This window comes from Echiichthys vipera (genome assembly GCF_963691815.1).
Source record: "Echiichthys vipera genome assembly, chromosome: 3".
NCBI lineage: Eukaryota > Metazoa > Chordata > Actinopteri > Perciformes > Trachinidae > Echiichthys > Echiichthys vipera.
Genome location: NC_139828.1, coordinates 4,855,482 through 4,879,937, shown reverse-complemented (window position 1 = coordinate 4,879,937; position 24,456 = coordinate 4,855,482). Strand labels below are relative to the sequence as shown.

At 39.5% G+C, this 24,456-nt stretch overlaps 1 protein-coding gene across 1 annotated transcript; it reads left to right on the top strand.

The window, feature by feature from the left end:
• Positions 1-1,611: 1,611 nt before the first annotated feature.
• On the top strand, positions 1,612-11,706 carry LOC310966859 (thiamine transporter 2-like; the record flags this gene model as incomplete). Its single annotated transcript, XM_083940788.1, has 5 exons — positions 1,612-1,803; positions 4,622-5,375; positions 9,609-9,801; positions 11,098-11,239; positions 11,572-11,706. The coding sequence occupies 5 exons, from the start codon at positions 1,612-1,614 to the stop codon at positions 11,704-11,706; spliced, it is 1,416 nt and encodes a 471-aa protein (XP_083796914.1).
• Positions 11,707-24,456: the final 12,750 nt, after the last annotated feature.

Below are 24,456 nucleotides of genomic sequence, written 5' to 3'. Positions count from 1 at the left end.
AATGAGTTCCATCTCTGTCTGCTGTAAATTAATAGGAATACGACTGCAGGTCAGCGATGATTAAGAGCGTAATGAGTCCAGAGAGTAGGATGAGGATGAGGGCGTAAGATCCTATGATCTTGGCGCGGTATTTTGCAGTCGTGTTGTGTTAATCTTATTTTTTTCTTTGTCTGGACTTTTTGTTAAAATGTATCAAGCGGTATTGTGTACGTTTATTTCAATATCGGAAACAATGGAGGAAGAACAACAGCTGCTAATAATAACTCAACTAATAGTGTTATCACTTTGATTTATGATGGCACAGCTTATCGTGTGATCTGGTGTCATTAGCGTTATTAGCTTTGAGTTAAATACCTCAGTAACATCGATTTACAGTAGCAGCACACGAATGAAAACACAGGTATGCTTGTGCCTGGATGAAAGGGATGACCTTTTCATTACTGGTTCGCGACATGGACAGATAATAACACCCTTTACATTACTCAAAATAATAGAACAAAATGTTAGTAACACTACATAACAATCTTACTTTGACAGTTAAAAGGTCAACTTGTGTGTTTCTGTATCTGCTCCCTCCAGCCGAAGCCACTGAACATCACACACTGTAAATCTGACATTAAACTAGAAATGCCTAATATATGAATATGAATAGTATTTTTCTTGCCAGTGACCTTGATGTTGAGAATTTAAGTCATGGAGACAGTCTGACAGTTGAGCTGAGGCACAGCTTTCTGTTGACACCCCACTGGTGAGTCATAATTCGCCGTTGGATATTTCAAATTACAGACTTCAATAATTCTCATCTTGGGGACTGATTGCCTTGCTTATTTTTTTCCATAGGTATTATGAATTTACTGCCAAGCCACCCAGAATACTCCAAACTGCCGTTAAAGTTATGAACTTATTTATGACAGTCACAAAGACAAAATGTTGAGAGTTGAGATCATTTGAACAGATGAGCTACTTTGGAAAATTGAAATTTGGGTAAATGTAATTTAGAGCTGAGTGATATTTGTGGACGTGTCCAACTTATATAACTCGGTTTTTTTTTGCAGCCTGAAGAAGGTGCAGTAAGTATTTTGTAAAATTATAGTTTTTATGAACTATTATTTCCTTCACATAACATGCATCGCTCACATTGTTTTGGACTCCTCTGGCTAATGGTGCTAGATGCTGAACAGGCATACAGTATGTACACCGTGTGTGTGGGGAAACATGGTGGTGTGTACACACGCTGAGACACAAACTCATACATATTCCTCTGCTTGACTTCCACCCCTTCTTCATATTTGCAGGAATGAGGGTGTTTTGTATAAAGGAAGAGGGGGAGACAGTATTTATTATAACCTACTGGAGCCCCAGGGGCTCACCACCTCATATTTCATCTTAATGTATCTTCACTCACAGCCTCTTATTTTTTCCTGTCTCGCCACAGCCAGGAAAACTTCAGAGAAGAGAAACAACAATGGCAAAGCAGGTGACTCGGTGTTCACAGTCAGTCTCACCTTGGCCTTATCTGGGGCTTCCATATCTCAACAGATTAAACTGCCTGAATTAGAATGTGTTCTCGCTGGACACAGCAAGACGTCCCCGGGGAGCCGGATAGAAACGATGGGATTTTTCTGGAGCGGGGAGTGTGGCAATAGGCCATGTTGGGCAGGCCATTATATGCCCTGCCATGCCGGTTGGGTGGGCCCCACTGTGCCGCTCTGCATCTATGGTTTCTGCTCCATGATGAGGCCTATAGAGCCCTTCCTGACAGAGTTTCTCACAGGACCGTACAAGAACCTCACCACCGAGCAGGTGAGGTACTGAGCTATGAAATGAGATATGTGACCGCTGTGGAGCGGTGAAAGCCTTAGTATATTAGATTTGCTCAATGTTTGTTTAAATATACATCACGTGAAAAAATGTAAATGAATGTAAACAAATGTATGAATATAAAGTATGGATCACAACAATGGGTGTCCAAGTATACTCAGAAATACAGTTGCTTTAATGCAGTATGTTTCAAATGACAGAAATACTATTTAAAAAATGTAAATAGTAAATATACAAAATACAAGAATATGCCATTATCCATGTCATTAAGAAATAGTGATACTATCTTAATTACTTCAGGGTCATTCAGATGGCTATGAAACAAATGTCTCCATTAGCAGCCCCTAGTTGCTGCAGTGTTCATTCCCTGCCACAACAGAAACAAATCACAAACTGGCGGATGGCTATTCTTGAACAATAAAAGTAAATATTCTGCTTCTTCGTTCTGAGACATTCGTTTGGCTGTGTCATCTTGATAAAAAGCTTTATAACGGCGCTCCCTCTCCTCATTCACTTTCTAGCTCTTTCTCTCGCTCATGACACTCATCCAGCTTTTGTCCAAAACTCTGCCAGTTCGTAACTGAAATAACCAGCAGACTTTTCTACGTCCTAATGTTAACTGTTAAAACAGATGACTGTTCTTTTGTTCTAAAACCAGCATCTACCGACTTGACAAGTCCCAGGCAACACAATCAGCTGGCTTTAGTTAAGCAAAGATTGGCCAGTTCACACTGCTGCAATGTTTACCTGTAATGTTCCAAAGCAGTTTTGCCTCATCGCAAAAACTTGCGTCTGAATTACAGGTGCCCGGTCCATATTCCAACAGAAGGATCTAAGAAAAAAGTGTTAGCAAGCGGCTTGCTCGATAACTGCGCTGATCTCATCCAAGGAAGCCGCCATGGTGTTTACACTGAACAGTAGCTTCTCGTGGTGTCACACTTCAACCTGCCTCAAAACCAACGCTGATTGTTTCGGTCGCTGGTCAAAGTTCTCGAAATTTTCTCAGCCGTACGTTACCAATGGAGCTCGCAGGATGGTCTCGAGAGGCTACTTTTAGCTACTCGTTTGGTCTACCCCGGCTGTATAAATCCATGTTTTCGAGAATGGCATTGCTACACTGCCGTTTTAAGGCATAAATGTGCAGGCATGGCGCTGACTGCTTATTTTGCTCGTAAATCGTGTAGCATATAAAAACACAACATAGACAAGTTAAACACTTGACTTTCATTGGATGCGGTCTTTAACATTTAACTTAGAAAGGGCATTCTTATTGTAATATGTATTACTTCTTTTCGTTATTTACCAACATGTTATTTTCTCTCCATACATGAAAGAAATATGCACAGCTGTCCTGTTTACATGAGTGAATTCAAAGCTTCTGGTGCAGACAGAACAGGAAAGCCTCCGAAGTATCACACCTCACATGGTGACATTAAGAAAAAACTAAATGGGGTCCTTCACACCTCTGCAATGACAATCACTTTGTGAAGGCAGAATGGGAGCCATTTTGTTCACACAAATTATAGCAGGTACACTCAAGGTGTACTCATTTCATGCTCAACCATGTATGATGCAAATTACCATTTCAACTTGTGGTCCTGAGTGGCTTTTGAGATTTCATTTGAAGTTGTAGAAAGTGCAGTCTTTTCAGAAAAGGCTACTACCTACCTGATATATTCCTGTTTTGACTTAATTAGCCTGAGGTCTTCGAGTCCATTTTGAGCAATAATTAAATAAATCATTAAAATTTCCCAGGTATGGTGGACCGATAAAAATCTACTATATACAGCACAGAGCATAATATTTCAAAATGGGGTATGGTTGTGAAAATCTCAAAAAATGTAACATTAAAAGTTGAATATGGAGAAAGAATACCACCATCTAATGTCTCAAGACCGTAAGTCGCAACAACAATTTAACAAAACAACAACAAAAACAAATTATTCCAGCAGAGTGTGTCAAGCGATCAGCCTGCACCATGTCAAGTGATGAATCATACAGGATAATGACTGATTTCGACTAATCAATACAAACAGTATTTAGCATTAGCCATTCTTCAACTGGAAGTCTTTCTTTGAGTGCTGTGTAATCGATTAACTAGCTCTTAACTCAAAATGATTCCTTGTTTCTGTAGCAACAACAGAAAACCCTGGCAACCAGCAACACCCAACGCTATTGGCTGCTACAATGGAAACAGAACGTGACAGAAAGTCATTGTCAAACCTGTCAAAAAACATTTTAATTGTAAATTCAGACAAAATATATATTTTTATGGAAAAGCAACACTTTCATTTATATATAGCTTTTAATAAAGATTCTAAATATTCAACCTCTAAACCGAATCTAGAGAACAGAGCACATCAAGTAATAGTACACATTTGGATCACCAACAACTGGCTGCTGTCACCCACATACATTGTTTTGTTATTAGAGATATTATTTGCAGGTTGAAATCATTTCACTGCCACAAAATCCCATCCTTGAAAATTATTTTGGATAACGCCAGAGTGGAAAAGACAAAACAACGTAAAATGGGAACAGAAACAGGAGAAATTTTGGCTTTCAAGCAAGAGCCATTGCCTTTATTTGCATAATATTAAAAATGTATCAACTTGTCACATCATGAGCCTCAGTCGTTCTGCTTCCTGTTCCTACATGCTCAAGTAATTTTTCATTGACAATGACTAGAGATGGAACAGCTGGTGCTCTGCTGTCATCGTGAGATATTTTTGCAGTCAGCAGTTAGAAATCATTTTCTAAAAAATAATTAGGTCTTTTCTCTGCCTTCCTCCATATCCAGGTGACAAGACAGGTGTATCCTGTGTGGACTTACTCCAGCCTGATTCTCCTCATCCCAGTCCTCCTGGTGACAGACTACCTCAGGTACAAGCCTGTAATCATCCTCCAGGGACTCAGCTATGTCACAGCATTTCTGCTGGTACTAGTTGGCTCGGGGGTCCACTCGGCTCAGTTGGCCCTCTTCAGCTACAGCATTGCTATGGCAGCAGATGTGGCCTATTTCTCCTACATTTACAGTGTGGTACAGCCCAGCTACTATCAGAGAGTGACCAGTTATGTCAAAGGGGCTGTACTGTTAGGTTATGCTGTGGGCGCTCTGCTGGGTCAGCTGCTTGTGTCTTTGTTTGGGGTGTCCTTGTATTGCTTAGCTTTTGTAACTCTCATCTCTGTCTCCATAGCACTAATAACCTCCTTTTTCCTGCCCATGCCTAAGACTAGTTTATTCTTTAAGGAAACACATTCTGCACAACAGGAAAGCTCGGGTGAAGATAGACAAGACTCTGAAAGCCAGGACTTCATGTGGGCGAAGAGCGTGACTGCTGCCAAGCATACTTGGAGAATGTTTAGAAGGCTTGCATTGGACTGTAAGAAATGTTATTCCTCTGTGGCTATGCTCTTCTTCTGCATATGGTCAGCTACAGGGAGATGCGGCTTTTATCAGGTTACAGGGTACGTCCAGATCCTCTGGTTGTACATGCAGCCCCACAACTTCACAGCCTACAATGGAGGTGTTGACGGCATCAGTACATTGTCAGGTAACTAACGCACCGTTAAGCATCTACATCATCAAAATTCATCTTACATGGTAATGCATCAGTAATAATAATGATCCAGTAACACAATAATTAACAATAACAGACTCTTGTGGTTGCTTGGCAACCTGATTGTGATGACAAGACTGAAGGAAGTTACTGCTCCTTAACAAGAAATAGCTCTCAGTAACATAATGCTTTGCCTCTTCGTGCTGTGCTTATTGAACAAATGAGAGATAATCTGTTAATTATTAAGCTGTAGAGGTGCTTGTAGTTGGATTGTGTTTGTCCAAACATTTTCATTAAAGCCATACACATTCCGCTGCATAAAATAATTGAATAGACATACAGAAAGAAAACACAATCCCTTTGTATTATCAGTATTTCACAACGCCTAAAGTAAGGCCGACAATAGAAACAGCATTAATTAGACTATTTAATTGCCTGCTCTCATCCCCAGATGGGTATAGCAGCTGCTGCCATCCAGCCAGTATACTTTTATTGATTACAGTACTGATACATTCCTGTATTCCCCTGAAGCCAAAGGCAATTACTCTGTGTAAACCATATCCAGCTGTATGCCTTTCACTTGTAAATGGTTCTGCCCAACATGCAGTCAAGCTGTAGGGCCCTATGTCTGATATTTCCCCAAAGATCCTGTTGTATTCTCCTCTGTTTCTCCGTGCTCAAAAAACCTCCCTGAGGAAAAAACCTGGTGGAAACTGATACGGAAAATATGAATATGGATTACTAGCATGATAATATATGGCAGAAAAACACAACATAATTTACTATTTTCATATTCAGCTTATTAATAACTATATGTCCCTGAGGTTGAAAACAGCATTGTAGCTCATCGGGATAAAGATAAAACAAATTGTGTATGCAGAACAATGAGCTATGTTCAGTTAGATTGTTTTGCACAGAATGATTTTCAAGGAGGAGTTATAGGGCACAGCTATCGCCACCATCTATTTATCTATGGTCTCAAGTAGTGATTACATATCATTTACACTTCAAACATATATTTGAATCAGTGGATAATGTATTCAGAGCATTGTTTCAGTCTGGACATTGCCGTCTCCAGGTCAGGTATATCCAATGTTTTGTATTTAATTTTGCATCAAACTTCGTGCAGAATATATTTCTGTTTGGATCCAGGCCACACACTCAGAGCATGCAAATTCCAAATGTACTCCCCCACATACAACACACATACAGTACGATGTTATGTATTCAGCATTAAAAGCAAAACACAGCGTGAGGTCACATATTTTTCCTCATCTATGCCACACACTTTACAAAATGGTTCATAAGCAGTGTGACCTAGCTTCATGCAGCTTGCATTTGAGCATTCAAGAATGCAATCACAGACAAACTGATGATGTCACAGTGAAACTAAAGATGTTATTACAATTTGGCCTTGAAGACTATACATTTTTAACAGAATGCCTATATTACAAACTGGCATGGAGTTTGAAAAATATGGGCATTTAGCCAAAGTCTTTTGAAAGACGGTTTTATCCAGATGGCATCCCTAGTTTTGCAAAAACTCTCACAAGACTCATTGGCGGATGACCTATCCTAACCTTAACCATTTAAGGTCAATGACCTCAACGATCTTGCGAGATATCTAAATGTCAGGATATCCTCCTCATCAGTTTGAACCAATCTTCTTTTAACCATACTAGCAGGCTTTAACGTGACTCACCAGATGGTTTGTTACACAGAACCATCTGAGGAGCAGTCTCCAAGCAGCAGCAGCAGCAACAGTTTAAAAAGGCAAGCACTTCCAAAACATACCTGGCAGACGATTGGTTGAACCATCTGTCTATCCAAATCTTTGCCAAAGTCAGTCAGCGGAAGAGTAAAAAACATATTTTCCACTGGGGAAAATCCCTTAGTGGCGTTGTTTGCTCTACTTTCAATGGAGAAAAACTCTCCAGTTCTGAAATAAATTGAATAATCGGATTATTGAAGTTCCCCTCATATACATGAAAGGGGGTTGAATGGGAAAATGACGGAAGTAACTCAAACTCCAGTCCAGTAGGTGGCGCTCCGCCAATATACAGCTGATCGGAATGCAGCTTTTTTGTCTGATTTCCCTCTGGGAAAATGACAAGCAGGGGGAAAATGGACCACTTTTTAGCAGAATTACAACAGTAAGGGGTCTTCTTGGTAGTGATGTTACTTGCCGTGGCGAAGTCCTCCCTCGGTTTAAAGGTAACGCTCTATTTTTCACGTTGTTTTCGACGCAGTTGCTTCCTGGTTTTCAGGGAGGGGGAGTTACAAACCTGATTAAGTTGTGCTTACATGCTATTGCAGCATCTATGCCAACCCCAATTGTTTTTTGAACAAACAATCGCCTCTCCATGTGGTTGTCAATCCTTGCAACCCCCCCCCCCCCACACACACACACACACACACACACACACACCCACCCACCCACCCCTCAACTGCCAGTAGCCCGGCGAGATGGTTTTTTTAATGTGACCCAATGATTCTCCCGTTATCTGGTGATATTGCATTACGGCTACCGTGCAAGGTAACGCATGCTGGGCATGTCGGTCAGTCTGTGCCCTTCTTTGGCCCAATTAATACAGCTATTTCTGGGTTGCTATGAAATTTGATACTGATATTAACTTTTACCCAGTGGTGAATCCTAATGACATCGGTGAATCTCGAACTCTTTAAATTTCTCTCGCTGTCGCATATAAAATGGGTTGGAGTATAAAATGAAAACAAACGCTTATCAAATTAAACTGAGAGTACCAGTTTGGTATATACCATGAATCCATGCTGCTTGAACATACTGTAAAGCCAAGCTGCATTATCGATCCCTCTCCATGAAGCGGTACAGTTGACTCCTGCTGACCCTACTATAAGCCTCCATTTGACACTACGGGGGAAACTGGTCTAATTGTTCAGTCTTTATTTGACCCCCTCTGCTAATCAGAGCCAGGGGAATAAATTAAATACATCTTAAATACACACAGGCCCATGTTGGACTATTGCCACTGATTGACCTGAAATGGACAAGGACTCTGAGGAAATGTACACATTTAAATGAGTGAAGCAATTATACTCAGCTTCTCTATATTCTAGTGGATAAAGAGCTCTGGGTGAATAGATCAATGTCTCTGGGGACTCAGGGTTTCCCCTATTTACACTCACCTCACTGAACTGTACTCAGGTTTATTTTTTTCTGTTTAAAATTCAGTAATTACCACAACAGTTTGACATGGTAGTGGTAGATACAAGTATAGAACATGCAAAGAATATCTAGCAAGCAAATTCAAGTAAGGAGATGGAGAGTGACAGGACTAAATCAGAGAGAAATTCAAAGGATAAAAACTGAAAGAAAAAACAGGGGACACAACGTGAGTCTCAGTGAACTCCTTCACATGTGGTGGAGAGACGTGTGATGTATAAGGGCTGCACTGTGCCACCCTGTGGCTAAAATGCGAAACACCACTATCCAAAATGATTGTTACCTGCTGCTCAGTTAATCTAGTTTAATGTTGGACATGAGTATCAGAGAGGAATTATATCTATAATATGGTTCCTGCGTTAAGATTGGCAACGTTTTGTGTAGAGATAGAGAGACTATGTGATTGATTGAAGAAAAAGTTGCTGATTATATTGGTATGAGTGATGATTATATTGGTATGAGTGATGACCTGTGAAACATTTTTTCAGTGATGAAGTGATTCATTTTACAGTAAAAGCTCTTCTTTTTATCATTTAAAAAAAATAAAGCTTGATATGTGCTACATATAACATAACCTTAAAATATATTAAGGTATATAACGATCGTATGAGGGGCATTTGTCGGTCTTCCTGGGCTAGTTTTACAAATATATGTTAGACTGGTCTTTAGTTTTGGGCCTTATAGTAGGTTTGATGTTAGATTATTCTGGACATTGTACGTCTAAAAAGTTCGTCATAATGCCCCAGGCTGTGGACTACCCATGTTATTCTGATAAAGTTAGCTGACTAGCTGATATATCTAAGCCAAAGTCAAACCTGTCATTGTGAAACCAGCTACCTAAATCACTTCATATAGTCTATGTGTCTAACACCACAGCTCTTTCTCATTGTCTCATTGTTTCCTCTGTTGCTGGTCCATGTTGAACCATTTATCCATAGTGTTACGGCACCTTTTCTGTATTTTCCAGTACATTCAAGTTCGAACCATTTGACAAAGTAATGCACTGACTCAGGGTTCTCTTTTAGGAGCTGCAGCCACTGTTGCTGTAGGGCACATGTCTCTGGAGTGGTCTGTGTGGGGGGAATTGGTCCTGGGAGTTTTCACGTTCCTGATTGCTGGGGCTATATTCCTCATGGATCTGACTCACAACATCTGGATCAGCTACACATGCTACTTCGTCTTCAAAACAGTTTACATGCAGCTCAGCACCATCTGCACGTAAGAGTACATCACAGATGTGTCAGCAGCACAACACTCCACAAATAATTTGTATCAGTTTGAACAAATGCATGAATCTACTGTGCAGCAGAATCAAAATATATGAAGCCACAAGATTTGTTTTTTTTTAAAAGAGTCTAGATGTGCATGGGGAGTCATTATGGACGTTCAGTTGTGTGTTGAGTGGAGAATATTCAAAACCCCAAAACACCTCCTAACCATATTTAAAGTTGTTGTAGCACAGTTATGGCACAATTGCTTTACTGGCCCATTGTGCAGGCTTATATTTGCACTTTCTCTGGTAATGTGGGCCCCAACCGTGCTTCGTGTCAAGTTTTCCACCCTGAGCACGAAATAAATAAATTACATCCACCACTTACACCACAAGTTAAAAATGAATTATTCGTGTTGTTTTCAACCTGAGTCATTTCACGGAATTGTTATTGTTGGGACTCGTGTGTCTATCTTGCCCATGCTGCCAGGGACTAAATGGAGAATCTACAGTCAAATAATTTTATCTAGTGCCTCGTTTGCAATTGGTCTTTCCACCATATTTTTCAAAACTGAAATCTCAACAATTATTGTTATCACGGTTCTCGAAGGATGGATCCTGCTACCTTTATAGTGAATCCCTCTTTAACTTTTTGATAGATTGCCTTGAAATTTGATACAAATATCCATATTGGCAGAGGATAAAGGCCTTTGGTGATCCACTGACTTTTTGCCTTGTACCAACAAAAGGTCAGAATTTTTACTCATCCAGTGATATCTCAACATCTAATAGATTGATTGGTATCAAATCTTAACACTGGTGGCCGCAGATGATGATTAACTAATGTTCTTATGACTGCTGTGATCCCCTGACTTTAGCTGTAGTGCCTCCCTGAAGTTGAAATTTGAGATTTTGAGTGAAATGTCTATTTTGGATAGATTGACAGGAAATAAAGCAGGGGTCATCGGGTTAATAAGGTAAAATATTTGATTCATATTATATTTTCGTCTCGACCTGCAAAACTTTTAAAATTCTCATCAGCCTCAGCTGTACTTTGTTATGTTTAATGCTAATGAATGAATATCTCCAATAGGAACAAACTTATGCGCGTGTCATACAATGGCCTCCCAACGGCCAACCCCTCAGATCTAAAAAACAAAGCCATAACAACCCATTTTTCATACATCTTCCATCTGGCATTGATTCAGATCCTGCAGGTCCTCCATCATCTTAATATACGTAATAATTTAATTAATCTTCGTGTGTTAGCACTTTCATTAACATCTCATGCATGTTTATTTCAGTTTTCAGATAGCCAAGACACTGAACAGGGAGCGCTTTGCACTGGTATTCGGCGTGAACAGTTTTGTGGGCACAGTCTTCCAGAGCGTCCTAACTGCCATTGTTATCAATACCAAGTCCCTACAGCTCACCATCACCTCACAGGTACTGCACCATACTCACATATAACACACTGAGTTAAGGAGATGATTTGAGCTTATAAAAAGGTCCATGTTTCTAGAAGATTGAGCAATACCAACTAAAATAAGTTAGAAATGGGAGAAAATAACTACAGAGAAGAAACTGCATTAAATAAATCATAAAATAGACTACAAAGAGTGCAGATAAAGGACAAAAGTGTTCTGTTTGAGGGGTATTTAATAGACATACAGAATGAGAAAGACCACCAAAGACAAAAGGAAATGATTAGAAAAATAAATTCATTCATTTTATGAGTCATCACCACCAGTGCAAATAATCCTCTCATTTCTTTTCAGTTCCTTATCTACGCCTCATATTTTGTGGCCATTTCCCTGCTGTTGACGGTAAGAGGTGTGTATACTGTGCTCCACGTGAATCGTCCCGCTGGAGACGACCAGGCAGAGAGAGCCAACAACCTGCCAGAGGCCTGACGACTGTGAAAACCCTCAAAAGTTAATTTGTTCTAGCAGCAGCAATGGAAGCAAACCATTTGGAGATGCTTACATACTGTACATGTACATCAATATTAAATCCATTAAAAACTGACAGGCTGAGATATTCATCAGTGTGTCATCAGCATGATTTAATTTACTGGTTGTACAGACGTGCCGTGACTGAAATATTTAAAGTGTCATCCCTAAATGTGGCCACTAGAGTGCACTACCTACACAATATAGAACAAGAATAACAGCAGCTCAGAGCTGGGTTTCATCTGAACACAGAAATCCTATAAGTGCCAAGTAAAATGGTAAAATAGTATTGCAGAATAAGTTAGCTTTTGGACATTGAAAGCTCTAAACTATGGAGTTTTTCCAGTCCTGATGCTGACATGCATCTATAGTGTGCAATATCTTTATGCATATATGTATGCTATACCTTCACCCTGAGGGTAAAGGTGTGTATTGATGCCTTAGAGAGTGCAGTGGATCTGCTATGATCTTGAGATTTGGTTCTATGAAGCAAATTCAACAGAGTTCACACTCAAACTGGTAAACTAACATGTTCCAGGGCATCCTGAACGATGTTATATATATATAGATATAGATATATATCTATATATATATCTATATATAGCTGTGGAAGAGTGGGTCGTCCTCTGTTCGAGAGATTGGTGGTTCGATCCCCATCTCCCCCCGGTCCACGTGTCCTTGGGCAAGACACTGAACCCCAAATTGCTCCCCGTGCTGTGCATGGGTGTGTAAATGTGGTGTGAATGGTTAGATTAGATGGTATGTAGATGTCCACTGCCATCAGTGTGAATGTCTGTGTGAATGGGTGAATGTGACAAACACTGTGAAGCGCCTTGAATAGTCAGATGACTAGAAAGGCGCTATATAAGTACAAGTCCATTTACCATTTACCATATATATATATATATATATATATATATATATATATATATATATAAAACCAGACAAATGACAGAGCTTAGCCCTGACGGTTTAGTTTAAAGTATAAATAAAGAGTTCATGATATTATATAATTATTATGACCTCTTTGGTGTAAATATGGAAATATTATACATATAAATAATATATTTCTCGAATAGGATTATTTTGCTGGTTGTATAGATATCGCTATACTTTCAAACAAGCTGTTTTGAACCGTCAGGCACCGTTAAAGATTTAAAAAAAGTTATTTTCTTACGTTTTTCTTATCATTCATAGTAAACAATGAACTTATCCTAATGGACGTTAGCAGTTATTAATCATTCTATCAAAGTTGCCATGCACAAAATATTGATACATGCCATTACTAAGTATAACGGTGTGGCTGTAGTCCAGTTTCCAACCACATAATAAAAGTAAATAATGCTTCAGTTGTGAATAACGACTCTTCATAATTTTAGCTGTAATTCCTGAAGGAAGTGAAACTAGTCTAATGTACCTATGTTTCTGATTAGACTATATATACATTTCCTAACTTGTGTATCCTTTCGCTGGACACACACACACACACACACACACACTCCTGATTGTCATTTGAGTAGATCACAGCATGGTCATTTACATGTGACAAACGTATTCAGTCCTAGGCGCAGGGGGGGCGGACACTTTCTCAACTTAGACTGCGAGTTTACAGCAATGCCTGGCAGTAAACTGAGCTGACTGAAACTTCCAGTTGACTGGGATTTACACAACAATTACACACACATACACATCCAGTGAAAATCCCACTTTTTATGCAGTGCAGCTGAAAATCGCCCGGGCAACAATTAGGGGTTCAGTGTCTTATCCAAGGACAATTCGACATGCAGACCTCTGAGCCACAGCTAATGGGTGGCAGTAGGTCTGTATTGTATTAGCGCCCATTGAAAAGCCTTTTAGAGCCACATCATCTGCAAATGCTTTCATTGTACAATTGTCCTAATGGCTCAGTCATCATTATACAATGTGAACAGCAAAGATGAGAGAAGAGAACCTCCGCGGATGTATACTGTTGCCTCTCAGTAAGGAAGTTGTATTCCCATCTTAAACTGATACTGATCAGGCTCGTATGATAAATTATGTAAGCTCTGTTATAAATGCTGCACAGCCTTGACAGCACAGGCAGCCTGCTCCCATTATATTCAGTGAGTATTATTAGAACACTTTCTTTTCTCGCTGTATGTCATCCTTACAGCCTCTCAGATGGCTGTTGATGTTTTTAATCAACAATAATCTAGGGGTAAAACTGGCGCTAACAACCGGTTTTTACCTGGTATCAACATGCGTTCTGAGTGATCAGATTACAAGTGGACGGATCTCAGTCTGTCTGTCCATACCTGGCAGCTGCATGCGTCTCCACGTGCGTCTTTGGTGACCACTTGTGATCTGATTCCACTTCCCTGCTCTGTATTTAATGATGTACACGTTTCTTTACATACAGAGCGGGGAGCAATAGGGAGCAGATCTTGACTTATTAGTTGCAATAGGGAGCATATCTTGTTGTAACATGCTGTTGGCAGGTAATAAACTAATTTGTGTTTTAGGCTTATAAGTGCTTAGTGCAAAAAGGTGTGATTAAAGCTTCTGTAGATACTGATGTATTTCTGTAACCACTGTTATTTAATATATGGATGGGAATGCTTGCATACATGTTTGTTTTCACAAAGTAAGACTAAAGCAGGAGGTCTAAACATGTGCTGTAATCCATTGACCTTGTTAAAATCCGTTCCGTGCTGTGATTCTCAGCGGGTGGTGCGTAAACATGATGCTCCACAGTATGTTTATGATATGAGCTTATAAAATTATAATAAATAAATGTAAAAAAGTCCATATTCATTCATAAACACCATACAGCAGTGAGGACAGACAGAAAATGTAAATGATGTGGTCAAATGATGCATGTGTAGTCATGTCTGACCTAGTATTCATAATTATAGCAGTAAAATAATTAAGGCTCCAAGATGGATAATGGGGCAGTGATTAGCTGGAATGAGCTGGCATATTGCAAGCATCGCCCACACTAATTGATCATATCTTGATGATGACATGCCTCTTGGTTTTGTCTGACGTTGTCATTAAGAATCTTATTAGATGTATAGTGAACAGCTTCTTTGCCACTCAAAACAAGGGCCGGGAAATTAAAAATATCGAATTGAAATATTACCAGGTGTGTTAAGGTAATTTCAGCTTAATGGTTTTATGTAGTCAATAAATACGGCGGTCAACTTCATTTTCCCTGCTTGTGTTATTGCAGGTCATCTGTGCATTAAATGAAAGTGAAGCAGTAATCACATATCAGTATCTATTTTGTTTCTTCAATGTGAAATAACTTATAGTGCCCGTACTAACCTGAGCAAATTGCAGGTAACACGTTCAGGGGAGACTGGCGTCTTCGTGGTGCCTTGCGGTGAGGCTGTGGGATTTATTTTCAGTAATGCTATAGTGGCACGGCTCTACGGCAATATCGGTCAGTCGGTCAGTCGGTCTGTCTGTCTCAGTCTGTCCACTACTTTACTCAAAACTTAAACCACTGGATGTATTGCTATGAAAAATTGTACATACAGTACATTTGAATAATTGCAATCACTTTGATCCCTTTTTTTTCATGTACCGCTGCCATTATGTCTTCTTAGGATTTCGTTTCTGTCTTTACTTTTTCTTGTCACTAATTCCAAGTGTCAAACAATATCAATGAATCAATTCATTAGTAAGGGGGTGAACTGGCCCTTTAACACTTCTCATATGAACAGGGGAAAGACGGACATTTTGACGTAGTGGGAAAAGCTACTATGTGTAACTCTGAGCAAGCACACTACAAGACCTTGAACCTGAAACAGCGAAAGGAAATTCATCCATCATTAATTTCATTATTTACACTTGTGCTATTCCTGCTGATGTCTTCTGTGAAAAAGTCCTATTGGGATAATGTGTCTCCCTGTGAGATTCAATTCCTGGAACTGATTCAAAGTCGAGTTAACAGGAATTTACAAAAAAAAAAAACTGCCGGTACTGTCAGACAGGGAGTAGGATGAGAATTGATAAACAATGACGATTAAGAACTTCGAGGAATCAGTTCATGCTTCTTCAAGAACTTCGAGGAATGGTTATTCATGTGAATTCAGGTTTTCACCTAAACCTTCAAAAGGATGTGTATCACATATTCAGTCTTTACGTTATTGCCCACACACTACACAGAGAAAATAAAATGGGTTCATAATCATCCACCTGCTATCACACTATCAGCTGTTTAGCAAATAAATGGCAGCTTCACACCTTATTGCAGTTCGCTTAGGTCAAACATACCCTCTAAAGAAATCAACCTGCAGTTCACATGGGATGGGTTTATTGAAGGCAGAAGTTCAAAAGATAGACGCAATTAATTACCATTATGGTCTATCTTTATAATAATCTTAATGACCTTGCACATGTTAAAATCCACCTATGAACCACACAGGGTATACACAATGTGATTATGGTTTTTATATCTGGTATAACTGAAACATGATGCATTTTTTTCCCACATAACTATGTGTGCATGAGTCATCAGAGCTTTACAGTGTATTTCCTCTTTTAGTCACACGTCTAACAACAGTATATCAAGGTTTGGGGAAAAGGCATAGTCAACGAAAACAACAAAAAAATCAAGCAACACAGAGATGCCTTTATATAAAAAATAATGCATAAGAGCAAGCTTTTACTAAACTTACACTTGAGGTGACTTCATTGTAACTCTTTGAGTGATAGCCAGCATCAAACATTCCCTCTCATTTAGTGAGCTTTGCTTTTTTACTTTTTCAAATGTTTACAACACTCACGCCCCTCCCCCTCTACCACTTAGCTCCTCCTCTCTCTCCAATGAAGTGATCGTCAGTGCGCGTACACCAGATTCCTGTGAATGCGCCCTTTTTTTCCCTCATCAATAAACAGCATGGAGTACACGCTATATGGAGATCGGCTGGCTAACTTACTCATAGATAGCAACTGCTAATGCCATTTAGCTTATGCCTAGCTTGAGGTGTGTGCCTGTGATATTGTAACATGCGCAAGCCGGGAGGGAGGATGACGAGCGTGTGCACAAACTGTGCCTGCGGGTCAGCTCTCACACATTGTAACTCTTTAAATGATAGCCAGCATCAAACATTCCCTCTCATTAAGTGAGCTTTGCTTTATGGCTTTCACCTAAATTATGAATTATACAACTATCTTTCATCTTTGGAAGCACTGTTTCCGTTCTGTAACCGTGTGATAACAGGTTTGTGTGGGAGGTACAACAGAAAATTCTACAAACTGATTTCTCCCACACGACTACAACTAAGACCCAATTATACAGCCAACATTTTTGCAGCCCTGATGCCTCTTCTTCACACTTGTTAGATACCAGTAGGAATATTTCACTTTATTTAGTCATTTAAAATAACAGACTTAAACAATTATGCTGTTAATTTCCCAACTAGTAATTTGTAAAACTCCCACGGAGGTCTGTCACAGTTTATTCAGCGCTGCTTCTGCAAAGGGTCATTCCAGAAGTTCAGGCAACTTCCCACTCTGTGTATTTACAGTTGCATATACGGTTAGTGATGACAGTTGGGGCATTTCCCTTAATAGAGTCCTTATTGTAACTCTACAGGTGTTAGATTTTACTGTTGAGGCCCTTTGCAAATTACTCCCACTGAGCAGTGAAGAAAAAACTGTCGTCCAACATATCTGTCTTTGATCGATCAGTTAAGGATATGGCACATAAAAATCACATTTAATGTCACACATAGATTCCACAAAATGTCTAGCAGCAGTTTGGAAGTACTATGGATAAAAACCACAGTAGAAATGCAGCCCATTCAATTCATAATGGGCTGCATTTCTACTGTGCTTTCTATACAAAGTACTTCACAATCTCACACATTGATGTAGAAAGCTTCCACGCAACGTCATACTGTCGCTCAAGGACATTTCGACATGTGGAAAGGAGGAGCTGGTACTGCCGTACCTGTGATTGGAGGACAATCTGCTGATTTTTTCTTTTTTTTACCTCCTTCACAGAACTTGGAATAGGTTCAGTGGGGCCTTTGCCACTCTGCCTTTATCATCGTCACTTACCAATCTCTGCTGTGTTAAGGGTGGCGTGATGAGGTAACCTCTCCACGTATACTGCATTAAATTGATTTCAAGAAAAATGGTCGACTAAAATGGAGAAACAAATGATTAATATACTGACAGCCTGCTGTTGCTGTAGGGGGTAGCCCAGCAGTCCTCTCACCTCTTGATCAAACAGTGATCAAACACTGTGTGGGCACGTTCACTGGCATTACTCAAGTAATGATTGATGCATCACATTGACACGTGGGTCTTCCATCTTCTAAATATATATTGTCACATGACACATAATGCCCTTAATCCAGGTTGCTGGAGTTGTACAGCCTTCCATGAAAGGCCAAATTGGGGAGGTAGCTTGTCAATATCACATGGAACAGGAACGTGGGTTGACATTCATCGGTATGTGAAAACCGAAGGAGGAATAGAGCTGTGAAACTGTTGTTTCTGCTAAACATATGATCCATCTGGGCTAGACCTCCATCCAAACTAATAACTAATATGGCAGGATTTGAAACACTTCTCTTTCACCACTTTCACATTGCAGGATCACATGCGCCGAATGTCAGGTCCCTTCTGCTATCTCCACTATCTGTTTTGCAACGACTACATGGTTCAGTTCAGTTATGTCTGGCCCTCTGTTGATGCCATCCTTTAATTTGGAGCTGCACAGATCTTTCCACACAATTGCCACCACAGCTGCACCATCAGATCTTGAAACATTGCAAAATTTCAAAATGTATCTATCTATCTATCTATCCATCTATCCATCCATCCATCCATCCATCCCAGCAAATAGCAGAACTTTTGTGTCAAGAGCAGTAGTTCAGCTGTGCTGCAACTAAAATGTGTCCCCCTGCACCTAAAAACCCAAATGAAAGCATGCAGCTACACTGAATAAACACCGGCCTGTGACTGTTTTTGTAAAGACTATAAGCCTGACTGTACCAAACGTGATATTTTAAAGTAAATCACATTCAAAGCAACCTTGAACAGAGGGGATACATTTAATAGCAGACTGAAAATTGCAGATAATACTGTCTGAAAAAAAAAATCTGTCCCCTATAAATTCTAGTAGGAAAAAAAACTTCTCAATATTAACTTTATTAGTTATAATCTGAAATATGTGCAAATCCTTTTGACAACTTTTTTTTTTGTCAAAAGGGACTAATGACAAATCTAGCAACTTTTTCGGTGTTATTGGAGACTTTTCCAAATCCAGACTGCAAAAAAATCATACATGAGCTTGGCTGCCACTGATCCCGCCCTGGCTTACAGAGAGGGCTGTGAATAAGAGCAATTCCCTCCCACATAACAGTCTTTTCATTAACTTTGATATTCTAACATGTAACAATACAGGACCAAATATATTTATATAATGTGGGTCCAGAAAAAGCATTAAAGTTATTTTAAAGCTGCGGTCAGCAAGTCTGTCAGATCGAGTTGAGTCAAATTTCAAATGTTTACAACTCTCACCCCCACCCCCCCCCCCCCACCCCCGAGCTCCTCCTCTCTGTCCAATGAAATGTTTGTCAGTGCGCGCACACCAGATTCCTATGAACGCACCCTTTTTTTCCCTCATCAATAAACAGCATGGATATACACACTACATGGAGATCAGCTGGCTAACTTACTCATAGATAGCAGTTGCTAATGTCATTTAGCGTATGCCTAGCTTGAGGTGTGTGCCTGTGATATTGTAACATACGCAAGATGGGAGGGAGGATGTGCAGCGTGTGCACAAACTGTGCCTGAGGGTCAGCTCTCTCACACAGCCCTGAGATGAGTGGACAGGATGATACCGTCACTTTGGACTTTTGCAAAACAAACAACAGACTCTATGCGCACATAGAGGTGTGTTTTTTTTTCTGAAACAGGATGATTTATGTTGTTCTATGAAATAATATGATCAAACAAATGTTGCCGACTGCACATTTAAGAAGTGATGGCCTATTTCAATGGCAAAATAAAAAAAAACAACAACCAAGAATTGGTTGATTCTGGATTTGGCCAGTTCTCTAGTTCAGTCAGATATACTTGTTGACCTGTAGACCTGTTAGCGCTCCAGCTTTAAAGCTATGTAGGCTTTATCAAATTTGACTGGCTGTGTCTCAGAGGTAGAGTGGGTCGTCTATCCATTTGAGAGATCTGCGGTTCGTTCCCCGGCTCTTCCGGTCCGTGGAACTTTCCTTGGGCAAAACACAGAACCCTGAATATCTCCTTGTGCTGCGCGTGCTGTGTGGATGTGGTGTGAATGGTTGGATTAGATTAGGTGGTATGTAGCTGTCCACTGCCATCAGTGTGAATATCTGTGTGAATGTGACAAGTAGTGTAGAAGCGACTTGAGTGGTCAGAAGACTAGAAAGGCGCTATATAAGTACAAGTCCATTTACCATTTACAATGTGAGTGAAGGTGAGAAAGATTAATGTAGAAACCAAGAAATTGAATCTGATGGCATAAGATAATCACAGAGGCAGACACAACAACAGTGACTAACAGGGTAAATATATTTAGACCTGCGACAACCATTTTAGAACTTGAAGGTGTTCCCGTAGTATTATTACCCCTGAGCCTATTTGAGCAGTTCTGTAAGCCTCCTCCTTGTGTAAGTCATAATGGCTTTGTTGTGTCAGCCATAATAATAAAGATGAGGGGGACATTGATGCAGGGGTTCAACACCAAAATTAGAATCCTATTAACCTACCAGACCGTACTCTGTGTGACGGTGGAAATGTCGTTAAAAAAGCCATAATTAGCAAAAAAGAAATTAAAAAAAGAAGAAGAAGTCGGTTTCATTTTGGATGAATGACAGTTTTTATATATTTGACATCTCAGGGATTGCAGATGGATAAAGTATATGGAACAGTAATATCACATTGATTTGAATTAATGTGTACTTTCCTTGTTAGATGAATGATGATCATTTTTAACTTGTACAAGAGCACTGAGGATGAGGGGAGAGTCCTTAAAGCCTGTAGTTAATTTTCTCAATCCATATTTGAAGCTGATACGATCCATTAAGAAAAGACTCCTCTTGCATGCTGCCAGTTCAGTGTGTGTATTGCCTTGTGTAAGATGTAATATATACAGATATCTACAAATACAGATTCCTAATTGAACAAATTGGATATATGTTCAGTCAAATTATGTCCGTTGCTGAGTTTCATTACAAATAGTATTCACAGTGATGGTAGTCTTGCCAATCCTTCCAAAGAAGGAGAGGTAACATCAAGTTACACCTAAGTAGTAAGTGAGTAGGTTTTGGAGGGGTTGATCAACCTGAAGCAAGGAATTTTAAGATGTTCCTTCTGAGGAGTCTAGGCTTCAGGTATTTTAGAAATGTGTAAAATGCCAATCAAAGTTAGGAGATGAAGTGAGGATGTGTGAAATGTTTTGCTTCCGGTAGATTTCTGATTAGTCATTCGGAGAGACTGAGAGAGACAAGCACGCTGTCTGACTGGGAAACCTGCGCTCAAAGCAGCTGCAGCGTCATGAAGGTCAATCATCTTTGGTCAACTATGTGGGCGAACATTTTTCATTATTCTCCCTTTGAGGCCTGCTTCCTCCTGTTTGAAAAGGGCTTTGAATTACGCATAGTTCGAGTTTCACTGCTGGATGAGTGAATGAGAGTGAGCACAATTCCTCAGCTACCAAGGATCATGATGAAGACCTTTGCTTCTTGTACATTGTTAATGCCATAATGGGTGATTCAGGAGGTTTGTCATAATAATTGCCAGGTGGGACTGCAAGAGAGGACTGTAGAGACCCCCCAGCTTTGTTAGTCCTTACCGGAAGTACACCGAAGTGCACTGAGGTTACAACCATTTTCTTAATTTTCCTAATGTTGAAATCAGGTATTAACTACTAGCTAATGCCTGAATGTCATCCATTCACAAGATCTTTGCTTGGCGGTTAGGTCCTGTAAAGCTAATTTCTTGATACGGAGTGTAATCGCCTCTCTTGAATCCTGTCAAAAAGTGACTGCAAGGGGTCCAACACTTCAAAATTGTTCCATATTCGATATAAGCGTTCAACACTTTACGCTCAAGGACAGGTCGTTAAAAAACTGAACTAGCGAATGAAACATTCCTAAGCTGAAACAAAAAAGTTTAAACTCGGCCAATTCACCTACATACTGCAAGCAGGGATTAAAGCAAAACACAATCTTCTGACTGATTTTGTTTTAGGGCCAAGTTGTAAGATCCACATTCCCACAAAAAAGGTTCCTCACTAGTACAGTTTGCTGCAAAAAATTAATTAAAGTCATAGCGAGGGGGGGTTTGTGTAGTATTATTCTTTTTCTCTGACCAAATATCAATGAACAAACACTAAAGATCTGAAATCAACTAAACCCTTTTTGTGTTTTACTATCCACACAGTACTACGTTACGTAGTGCAAGCATTAGGTTTCTGGATGGGTCTTGTCGTCCCTTAAACTGTCATTCAGTAGAACGTTTCAACATTATTCAATACTTAAGTATTCGCTTTTCTCTGTCTTTTCTTAAACAATATAGTACTAACAATAATATAACTAATAATAGTAAGGTGATTAAACCTCCACAGAAAGGGGATAGATGTCTATATTTCTTTAAATATCTAACAGCCAGAAGTGAATGAAGGAGTCAGACAGAGTGGCGCTCACTGGAAAACACAAGCACTTTCTTTTGACTGGTTAAAAAGTGAGATTGTTGACCCGCTACTGTGTATTCAAACTCAAAATGAACACTTTTTGAGTAGTCCTAATGTTCTGTGTGTTTATGGCCAGGCAAATCAGCCTATGTATTATTATTTTTTCACAAAGTGGAGGCGCATCAGTCGGCCTCCGCTGTCTACTTCTCCCATCCAAGTGAAGAAGCTGTACTTAGAAAAGTGGGGCTTTGATCGAAGCTGACATTAGCTTACATCAATGTACATTTGAAAATAAATCAGACAATACATAGACAGTTTAGCGATGTGCCCTTGAGGATGGTCTTGAATAGGCTACAACAACAACAACAAGATGCTAATAACACAACATGCAAGCTAGCTGCAGGCTAGCAGCCAGATGGAGTCATATGACAGCTGGTCATCATATCGGGACCAATTTTATGAACACAAGAACACCAAATCCAATCGTTTCTAAAAGTCTATCCACACGTTAACTTGAAAGCTCCAGAATAGATTGAATAAATTGGAAAATACATTATTGCTCACCCATCCATCCGTTGGAAACCGTAGTCTGCTGTACTGCATCAAGTCCATGCTAAACTTTCAAAGCCGTAAAGATCCAAACTTTTCAACACTCCTTCTTCTGATGGTCTCTAAACTGTGCAAGTTATGTGGCATAATTGACCCACTGTTGTTAAACGATGACCAAATTAGCAGAAAAGATTGTTGATGGAAACAAAACAAACAGCCTCTTCATTGTCACATGTGGCAAGCAGGCACTTGCTGAGCCGCAGTGTTAACAAGCTTTCCATTAATAAAGTTGGTCTATTGATTAATATACAATGTAGCGTTCCTTATGGTGGTGTGTCATACATTCAGTGTTATTCTTGCTACGCCTCAGACAAAAAAAACTCAAGAATATTTCAAATATAAATATGTCCCACAGGAAACTTTTAGGCCAATAGAGGGAAATCTGAGCGACTGAGAACTTCAATCCCTGTGTATGTAGCAGTTACCTGGATGTAAGTCCAGTTCTATGACTACATGTAGAGCAGAGCATTTTCAATATAAAGTAGCATGCTTTATCTTCATTGCTCTAACTGTAAAATCCCCCCCACTTAAAACCCTTTAAGTGTATGTGCATATCTGAAACTAAGGAGGGAGACAGAAGGATAAAGATTTAGAGCATGTGTGTGTGTGTAGGCAGTGCTTTACCATGGGTGTGTGTGTGTGATTTTATGTAACACTTTGTCTATTCAGTGGCAGGAATTATCTGTCCTCTGCCAAGCCGCCTCCTCCACACTCTCAACTCCTTGCAGATCTTATCTTCCTCTTCAGATTGCAATAAGATAAATGTTCTGCACTCTCTTATCTTCGTTCTATGAGCTCTTCCATATGTTTGTGGGTAGTGTGCTTTGTGTGCATGCATTATTTACTAAATGACATCATCAACACTGATGATTCAGATTCAGATCAACTTTATTGTCCCATACCTGAAAATGAGACACCTTCAGACACCAATTCACATTAAATAACAGAAACAAAAGACAACAACATAGTCATAATAAAACAAATCTAATCTCAAATAAAGAGATACAATCAATAAAACAGTCAACAGTAGATTAAAATAGTAACATTTAGATTAAATGATAGTGCAGAAGTGCATGTAATGAGAGATGTTTTGAGATAAACCGATTGCTTGCTGTTGCATACATTTTATTATTCTGTATTTCCACGGTACCTTCTGTGTGCTAGTTTGCAAGTGAATGCTTTAGATGCTGATGTTGCGTAACATCTCTATGCACAGACAAATCCATGGTAGTGAATCATTTTTGCTTTTTGCTTCTAGAGAACAAAATACATAATATTGAGCTATAAAGTTTTGCCTTTTTTTAGTCTTCACCCCAATCATTCTTCCTTTTGTCCATTTATTTTGCATGTTCTAACAATGATTTACGTAATCTAATACATGTGTCATTACACTCAGACTGAATAGTGAAGTTAATATCTCAAAACAC